The sequence below is a fragment of the Anthonomus grandis genome, chromosome 8 (assembly GCF_022605725.1).
Source record: "Anthonomus grandis grandis chromosome 8, icAntGran1.3, whole genome shotgun sequence".
NCBI classification, from domain to species: Eukaryota; Metazoa; Arthropoda; class Insecta; order Coleoptera; family Curculionidae; genus Anthonomus; species Anthonomus grandis.
The window spans coordinates 31,124,289-31,134,713 of NC_065553.1; the positions used below are offsets into that span (position 1 = coordinate 31,124,289).

At 31.4% G+C, this 10,425-nt stretch overlaps 1 protein-coding gene across 1 annotated transcript in view; it reads right to left on the reverse strand.

Annotated features, from left to right (window-relative positions):
• The window catches only part of LOC126739945 (sorting nexin-12), a 28,518-nt gene extending 21,975 nt beyond the window's left edge, over nucleotides 1-6,543 (reverse strand). The window contains exon 1 of the mRNA XM_050445779.1: nucleotides 6,155-6,543. Within this exon, the coding sequence (XP_050301736.1) occupies nucleotides 6,155-6,331 (177 nt within the window). The 5' untranslated portion in view covers nucleotides 6,332-6,543. The remainder of the gene's footprint in view (nucleotides 1-6,154) is intronic.
• Between the last annotated feature and the right edge of the window lie 3,882 nt (nucleotides 6,544-10,425).

A 10,425-nucleotide genomic window follows, 5' to 3' on the forward strand; every position in this document is an offset into this window, starting at 1 on the left:
AATACATTCACTTGTTGACACTGACAACAACACGTAAAAAACTTATTTGGTATTTCTTTAATTTTACATTTTATCATCATTTTTTGTTCAAAACTGCTCATGAAACCACTATTCATTTGTACCATCTTTTGTAAAAGAATGAGTTCTTATTGATTCTGCATTAAAAAATTGCTGTTTCCATTTAAAAACGCATTGATGATGTCATATCTTTTTTTTTGAGTCACCTTGTATATTAAATTTCCATGTAGAAAAACCCTAAACCCAATATTAAAATCGACGGGTTCGGGCATTTTTTCAAAAACGGTCCATATAATTTTTATTGAATTTATCTGCTACTTTACCAATGTATACCAAAAAGACCCTCCAAAACCCATCTAATTTATACCTAATGGATCTTAAACTGTCAATAAAAATATCACACCGTTCATGTAACTTATTAATATTATATTTCTGACACATTATATTAATAGGGGATTTAAACATAATATTAGTCCTAGCAGGATTTACATAAAAATAAGCTAGAATTTATTCCTGGTATCAGAAAAGTAAGTCCACCATTGGGGCACCCAATCTTGTTATGAATAAGGTTATATAAGAATTTTATGGGAAGAATTTATCTTCTTTTTACTCAGGCTGTAATATTAAATTTATTTAAGTATAATTGATTATCTAAACCTCTTGATGGAAAGACACCTTCCTCTCTAAACCAAAGATACTTCATAATAAACTTAAGCTGAATGCGCTCAATAATATTGATCAGTCAGTTATAAATAAAACCAAACAATTTGGCTGAATCAAAAACCATTTTTGCTACATGCTTGTTGTAACTTATTCTCACCTCATATCACAAAATATTCACATTTACAAGTACCTGAACCATCCTGGATGGGAATTTAATTCATTACTTCACCTGACCGGGAGTTACAAACCTACCCTGGATGCAGTAGTTTTTTTGTTTATTAAATCAAAGGTTACTTAAGTTAAAATTGTATTTTCTACAATTCTTAATTAAGATATGTTCAAAATCATTTCCATTGTTTTTAGGACAATAATAGACTCTATTTTCAGTTGCTCCTTTGAGCAAGATTATGTGTATTAAAAACAGATTTTAGATGCCTCCAGAGGAAGAAATTAAGGCAGATAAGTGACTGTCGGTGAAGGAATAAGTGAAAACCAGTTAGGTACTACGTGAATTTATTTCCTGCTCCCATATTATAAAAATTGTTCAGAATTTTTTTCTTGTAAGTTTAATATAATTGTGACCCTGTATATATGGATATGATCAGATATAATATGAAATTTCTTGTACTTAAGTATTAACTTTATTTGTGTATTAACATTTTAATTGACTTTCTTGAAAAAGAACAATATGTTATGCATAATATGTGCTTTGTACTAAGAAAAAATTATTATACATGATACATTGGGACTATATAGTTTGGCTCTTAATTGTCCCCCCCTCCCCTCCCACTCTTATCTTTTGATCATTATCTTTTATCATTTGGCACACATCATTAGCAACCTAAATACAATTTTTGGTCCCTACCTCATGTTGCAAAACTTCAAAATGACATCTCGCCACTGTGAAAAAATAAAATTAAATTAAAAGGGGGATCATACAATACATTGTTTGAAAGCTCCCACTGAATGCTTTATGGTCCTAGAATATTACTTTTAACCTTACTTTTACCCATAGGAAAATGGCAGCCTTTAAAAATCTTATTTTTTGCAATTTTATTTCCATTTAAAATATTTAAATTTTGGATAATACAGAAATCTAACTATTTCACTAACATCAACTTAACTTCAAGTCAGTAAAATAATCTATTGAAGAACTCTTCATGAACATTTTGGAAAGTGGAAACATCAATATTATAACCTGCATCAAATAAAACTGAAAGACAATTTTTTGCACTTGATATTTTGAGCAATTGATATATTGAAATCATATAGTTTAAAATTTAGGTTTATTTAAACAATAAAATTATTAGTAATATAAGTTTTATGAAAATGTTCAAGAAATTATTTTTTAAAAGAAAAATTATCAAAAAATCTCTTTTCTAGCTAAAAACAACTTTTGTCAGTTAGAAAATTGTATTTTTTTAACCATTAAGTAAGTACAGATTAAAAAACTAAAAAATTGGTATTTAAGTAAGCACTAAAACTTATTTCAAAAAAAAGTTTTTTTTATTCATAGCACAGTACTTTTGCTGTCACCTATTTAGATAGTTTTTATTTGTGGTAAATATTTGTTTTGCTACCATAGCAAAAAATTTCTCTCAGTGTGTATATGTAGAGTGCTCCCAAGCTAAGAACAAGAGAATAAATAAGGAGGTAACAATCAAAACGTGTTTTGTCACATTTTTATCATTTTGGAGTTATAAGTGCAAGACAATTTCATACATCTTGCATTACTATTTTAGATAATAAATCAATCAAATAAATCGATCAAAACAATATAGCTCCCATATAAATGGCAATTAAAAACTGCCATACTGGGCAAAAGATGTTTTCTCCTTCGTCAGTTTTCACTCAAGCCGTGTTTTGTTCAACCAACCAATCAGGAGATCGAACGCCATCTTGGACGATGGACAAAACGCGTTCTGTATGAACATGCTGGCACAATGTTATTACATTTCCACGTGTCGTGCAAAGAGGTTTATGTTGTTTGTGTTTGTAAGCTAAACCAATTTAATAACAAGTTTTTGTGTATGTTTGTGTTCAAAAGGTTTCAAATTATCAGCTCATAAACTCTTGCTAAATAACGTAAGTAGAGATCTTCCCTGTGTGTTTATTTCATTATTAAAAAATTTAATAATGAAATAAACAAAAACAAAATTTTTATACATGGTGTTTGGTGCAAACACCATAATCATTTGGCAAATTTAAGCAGCATAGAGAAGGGAGCCTTTTCTATCTCCCAAGCCCCTAAAAGGCATTATTTGCTATATGCATTTTTTTACAGGTACTTTTAGATTTTTTTTTTGGAAAAAGAAAAAAAGTCAGCATTTAGAGCTAAACAGCATTTAGAGCAAAGAATGCTCTTTAGTAACTTGGGGGGTAGAGAAGGGTACCTTCTAACGCCTATTCAAATTTGGCAAACGATGCATCAAATACCCTGTGTAATGCTTAGGATTTTAAATCTGTTATGTTATTATACATAACCATTTTGTTTTTAAATATTATATTTACACATTGCAGCATGGACACAAGTAGAGAACATATTAATCCAACACGCGCTGCAAATGAAAATCCAGAGCCTTGTACATCAATATAAGTACTACTTTAATAAACCATTTTTATGTATGGTGCCTGCAATTTTTAGGTATTTTTTGTATTACAAATAAAAATTTTATATTACAGAGTACAACCAAATCAAAGTGAAATTCTTATGTTTTATGGAGAGGACAATGATGGGGCAGATGTTATTATTGGTGAGGCAAGTTCAGGAAGACGAAAACGGACGGCGACCGGAGGAGTGAGAGCTCAAAAAAAAAGGAAAAATATTCCGCTCCAAAAGGATGTAATGTTTTTATGTCATGCCTACATTTAAATAAAAAATCATCTTGTCACAATGTGAATCCACAAATTGTAAAGGAAGTTCGAGAAAGACTTTACTCTGTTCCAGAGAAACGACAAGGCACTATAGTGGCTTCGCTTCTACTTTACTCTGTTCCAGAGAAACAACAAGGCACTATAGTGGCTTCGCTTCTACGCACGGTCCCAGTTAAGAGACGCTGACCTAGACCAGATGACCAAAATAAGAAATAAAGATCTGGTGGTTGCCATAATTGCAATGTTTTATATTTTTTAAAAACTAGTACCATTACTATCCCCGTTTGCCAAAAATTGTTCTAAAAAGTATTACTAAAATAGGGAGAACAAGAGTAAAAAATATGAGAAACTTCACAGAGGAAGTGCAATCGAAGATAAGCGTGGTGGTGACCGCAAAAGCCATAAAAGTCTTGGAAAAAGAGACAATGTACGAAAATTTATCGCAAAATTAAAAGAAACTGAAAGCCACTACAGCCGTCAAAAATCAAAATGCATTTATCTCAGTTGTCAGCTAAGTAGTATTAAAAACTGCATGCTATTTATAATAGTAGTGTCCCCGATAATTTAAAAGTGCATGAATCTATGTTCCGTAGAGTGTTTGTGAATAACTTTAATATAGGGTTTAAGTCTCCTGCTTCAGACATTTGCAGTTATTGTTTACTTATGAGTTTTAAAATTAAAAATGCAGCTCGCAATAATCTTGCAGCTGAGAAAACCAAATATATGATTGAAAAAAGAGTCCACAAGCTTAAAGCAAAAGCTTTTAGAGAACATCTATCATGAAATGTACCTGACACTATTAGTCTTTGTTTTGATTTACAGCAAATTTAGCCTCTTCCAAAGACTGCAATACAGGAAGCCTTTTATTTGCGGCAAATTGGACTTTACAATTTTTGCATTGTAGACCTACAATCTAAGGATGTCCACTTATATACATGGACGGAAGAAGAAGCAGCCAAAGGGAGTGCAGAAATTTCTTCAGCATTGTATGACTACTTGCAAAATAAAGACTTCAATGGCAAAAGAAAGCTTAGATTATTTAGCAACGGGAGTATGGGTCAAAATAAAAATAATATTGTTTTACGTACATTAATGTTATTTTTGGGGCAAAACAAAACTCTTGATGATATAGAGTGCTTTTATCCAGTTCCTGGACACAGCTTTATTCCACCAGATAGAGTCTTTGGGCAAAATTGCAACTAAAGATAAAGACCACTATTTTAACCAAAGAAAACTATCACGAGGTCTTCCGTAAAGTTGGAGTTGTAAAGGTTATTGGAAAAGATTGGAAATTGTTACATACAAAGTCATTAACACACATTACAACATCTAGGTGTATGTTAAAAACAATGACTGTTAACTATTATTATTGAGTATAATTAAGTTAAAAAAAAAAATAAATTTGTTATAATATAACCAAACCAAAATAACCAAAAATTAAGCATGTACTATAAAGATTTACCAATGATCAGTGATATGAAAAGAATTCAAATTCAGCGAAAAGAAACCAAGAAAGGCTTTAATGTAGTGATTAGAGGACTGCAGAACTTTTGTTTTGAGTCTGAAAATGAAGAGTTTCTATCACTGGTAAAAAGAGGAATCAATACTGGTAAAATAAGACATATGAAGCTTAAGGAACTTCCTCTTAATCATGCAATTAGTGAGGACAAAAAGAAAGACGTCAACAATCTTTTAAAGGCAATGTATGGAGATTGGACAAATCTGGGTGATGAGCAGTTTAACTGGTATAAAAAAATCCTTTTTAACACTCCTTCAGCAAGTGTGGATAAAGATGAGATAATCTGTGATTGCTCGGAAAAGGATGTGACAGTAAAAATTTAACTTTTTTTAAGTTTCTCATTTAACTAATACATTATTCTATTTTTATTACAAATAAACTGTATAGCATTCAAAACAAATTTTGTCCATTTATTTCATTCAAAAACCAATTTGTCCATTTTTTAATTAGCCTTTTCAACTACTTTATTTAAAAAATTATCAGCAGTTCTTTAAATATAACTTAATAATGCAGTGTAGAATGTATTAAGACAATAAACTAATTGCTACTGATACAATTCAGGTAAATAAAATGTTTTCCCGCTTTTACCAAAATTCTGATTAGTGTGACAAAACACGGTTTGATTGTTACCTCCTCAAATAGCAATGGCCAATACAGAAAAATGCTTTGCCAATTTCTAGGCGACAAGAGCTTGTGTAGGGTAAGTAGGTAAAATAATTTCTAAATATTATTTATACCTACCCTATGCCTGTGAATAGGCTTCAGATTGAACATTTTACTGTGTACCTTTGGCTGTCCCCATTTATTGTCTCCTCAGCTTGAGTGCACTTGATGCCTTCAAGTTATCAAGAGGCAAAACACTAAAATTTTTTGCACTCTTTTTAAATTATTTTATTATTACAAGATAATAAAAGTTACTTAAAAATTAAATTTATGTTAATATTAAAATAATGTAACAAACTTAATCTTGGAATTGATATGTCTTTGGCAGTGGCAAAACTCTTTTCTAATATAAATTTTTTGACCTGTGTGCTTTTCAAATTATTCAATTCAGAATAGATAATCATAAGTTTAACTTACCCTCATTTTGACTTCATAATCTGTAAATCTCTTCTTGCCCACTCCAATTGTTGTCACAGGGTTAACAACATCGATTTCTAAAAAATTGGCTGGAGCTGCATATGCATCATCCAAAGTCTGCTTTTTTACATTTAACCTTTTTATGGCTTCTGCAGTTGTATCTGATTCAGCCATCATTATGGAGAAAACTTTATTACCAATTTAATGAGAAACTACTGTGAATTATTATGACTAGAGCGGTCAATGATCTAACATCACTGAAATAGTTAAAAAACAAAGTTAGCTTACAGAGAAAAAAACAAAAAAGCTGGATTTTTTTGGAAAACACCCCCCAATATTTGTATAGCAAACGTCACCTACACGGATTACCACAAAACACAAAAATATGGAGAAAGATGGTTGCATACAAGCTGACAGAAATTCTAATGACAGATCTGATAGAGCCTTCTCGCTTGGTAACGTAAGCTGTTCAAAGTGTGACAACTCATTTTACAGTTTGACGTTTAGGTGTGGCGTATTTGAGCAATGAAAAATGGTAGAAAGACCTGATATTTAATATAATTAAGGCGGTAAAATCAAATTACATTTAATAAGAAATCCCATTGCATTAAAGACAAGAAGACGCCTAAATAAAAAGACTACTAATAAAATATATTTTTTAATCCAATTAATACATTTTTGATCTGGTGATCTAGCGCTAGCGGCATGTCGTGAGCATACGTTAAAAGACGAATATGCCCTGCCAATGAGAGCATTCCGGCACCACGGAGGTGTTTCTTGCGTACCGTCAAAATTCATAATACGAATTTTTCAATGCATATAGTTGAACAGCCAGATTTGGCATCTCTTACCTATATATTTGCTAATATAGATAGATATTTGTTTTGTTAGGTAGGCATTTATATTTTAGATGGAAAAAGAAATGCCATATGAATATAAAAGACGCTCATTAAAGAAATATTTGAAGCTGTTATAAATTAGTAAATAAATGATTTTTTTATATATATTTACAGTGTGATCAAGATTTTTAAGAATATGAAAATAGGTAATTTATAAATAGTTGCGAAATTTAATTTTTATAGATATCTATGTAGTACCTTATTTCATATCTCTATCGCTATCATAATGAAATCATTTTCTTATGAAAGCAATATCCATTATTACTGGAGATAGTTGTCGGATGGGGTCAGAAATTAAAAAAAACAAAAACCAGTCATCATCAGGACACTAAGTACTTTTAGGGTTCTTTTTCTTTAGTTGAAGTTTAAACGTGGGTAATAGGGAACGTAGTACGGTGGAGCTGCTGCATTACTTAGTAAATAAGTACAAGTGCATGAGTGAGTACGGTATATACAAAACACATTAAACAATCCAAAAATTATGGCATAATAATAATATACATACTTCAAAGTTTGTATTTTTTGTTAGGTATTTTAGCTTGTTTTAAAGATGTTTTTATGGTATTATATTAAAATTTAGTGTGAAAGACCTCTTACATGTTATATTCCTATGATAGGTATCTATAATTTATAATTTTTATAATATAATAATTTTCAATGAACGTTTGAAGTTTATTTAAATATCCAATTATACATTACGTAGGAAATTAAAATATGTGGATCAGAAAATATCAGGTGGGTATATGATAAAGATTTCTAGCGATGAATAACTCAAAGTATGTGAATTAAAAAAAAAACCATATGAATAACACATAAACTTTTATTTAACAACAATTAAAATCAAAATATAATATATATTACAAATAATCCTACAAAATATGTGTGTTTATTTTAATTTTTGTATAACTGTTTAGGCATTGTTTTGATAAAATCCCATGGCATCATCATAGTCGCCATAAGAAGTAATTATTCCATAAATATTTTGAGGCAGCTTACTTGCTGAGTAGTTTCCAAAGACAATTTGAAAATTATTTAAATCATTGTGATTACAGTGATATTACTTTGAAATGAAAAAAATTCCCATCATATTTATCAAATGAGTCTATCAGCGCAACAGTGGCCTAACCCACAAAATTGACATTTTGCGTTTTATGCACATTTATATTCCATATAGCGCGATCTTTAAGGCAACAGTGCCCAAGCCACCTTTCTCTCTTTGATAATAGATGGCAGCACTATAGTTACTTATTGCATTTCCTGATTAGTCCTATAACTGAGTGCAATACTGGCCTAACCCTGTAGTCTGTGGGTTAGGCCCACGAACTTATAAATATACCTGGATTGCCAATGCATATGGCCATCATAACCAAAAATGACCACTACCTGGGGGCCGCCATTTTTATAGTGGTTGTGTCCTTTTGATGTTGGTCACAAAAAATATAAGGTAATGAAGTTGACGGCTTACGACGCTAACGTTTGACATGGGATCTGTTCTGTCACGAGTCACGAAGATAATGTAGTCGTGACTCGTGGACTCGTGTACTTTCTTCACTTTCATTTCACATTGAATAAAAAAAAAAATCATGTGATCGAAAATTATGAAGTCTTTTGTGTCTAATTGTAGGAACTCCACTAAGTTTTGTGGAAGCGCCGTATCTTATCATCTGTAAGTATAATTTAATTTTATATATTATAATCATGTCTGTTAATCTTTAAGTAATCGCCTGCTCATTAAAAAGGCAATTTTTAGGTCTTTTTAGTGCCTTTTATTTAGTTGTATACATTATTATGATATTGTTTAATACAGACAGTAATCTATGTAGTTGAATAAAATGAAAATTGAAAACAAAAATTGGTTTAAAAAAACTAAATAAAATTAAAAATATTTTTAATATCATAGTACTACAAATTATAGAGCTAAAACACACGGAGATGTTTGGGAGCGTTTTGTGCCGAGTCGGCCGCCGATCGGCAGCCGACTGCTTCGAAACACACGGAGCTGTTTGTGAGCGGTGTGGGCCGAGTCGGCCGCTAACGCTGGTCTCGCGCGTGTTGTGGAAAAAAAAAATCAGTTCGCTGTTGTCAGATGTATAGCGAAGACATTCGAAATGAGTTCATCCGACAGTAGTAGTAGTGATGAAGAGTTTCTTTTTTTATTAACTGCAAATGTATTATCACAAACAATTAAAAAGAAAAGAAAGCGGCGGTTTTGGATACACCCTATAATAAAGGAAAGGACACATATTCCAAATCGCGGGTCTTAACTGTATCTCATTAATGAGTTTCTCGGTATCGAGCATGGATAATTCCATTTTTACTAATAATTAACTTACACACTGACAACATTGCCTTTTCAAACAGCTCGAAAAACGCTCTGCGTGTCTTTCGCAGCACTGAATACCCATAAATGATCCGCCGACTGAAGTAATAAAAACACGTTCGGCACATGGTTGATGCGAGGGTACGCGCTGCCGCCGACTCTGAAAGTTTCTCGTCTGTTTTGAAACACACAAAGCCCATAAACGATGCTCCGAGTCGGCTGCCGACTCGGCACAAAACGCTCCCAAACAGCTCCGTGTGTTTTAGCTCTAAATCAAGGGAAAAAATAATTCCATTGTTTGTTTTAACTAAGTAAGCAAATTTCGGATTTAAGCAACAAAAGTAATCAATAATAAAACTGTTCCTCTTAATTCAGGTCCTATTTACTTAAAATTAGTCCATCCTCACTTAAAAAAATCTCTTCTTATGCATTTCCATTTTCATCCAGCTACTACCAATTTTTAAAAAAAAAACCTAAATATTTTCTTAGTGTTTGTTGTGTTTAGTATTACATCTGACCGAGCATCTGACTTTAATTTTTCATCTTTCATTCTTTATGTAATTATGTACAATATTACTTTTATCTATAATCCAGTTTTTTCCATAGTGCATAATATGTAGACACACTTTTTAATTTTAATTGCAAAAATATTGTCTTGCAATTATGATTTATTATATAAATGTATCTATAGATTTCCAAAAGATGAGCAACTTAGAAACCAATGGTTGACAGTAATTGGCAGAAAGGACACCACCAGTAATCTTGCTTACCAGAGAGTGTGCTCTGATCATTTCTCAATAAATGATTACAAACCTATTAAGAAAAAGAGGATACTGAAAATAGGTACCATTCCATCAAAAAATCTAATCAATATTAAAACTCGCATGAACACTGAAGATTGTTTCACTGAATTTATGAAAAGACATTATGTTAGTAATTTTGAGGACATTCGAAAAGAAAACTGGCCAGATTCAGATACAAATGCTGTATGCTTGGGCTTGGGAATACAAAAAGGTGGCGAATCTGAAGTAAAACCCAATAGGTAAATTATA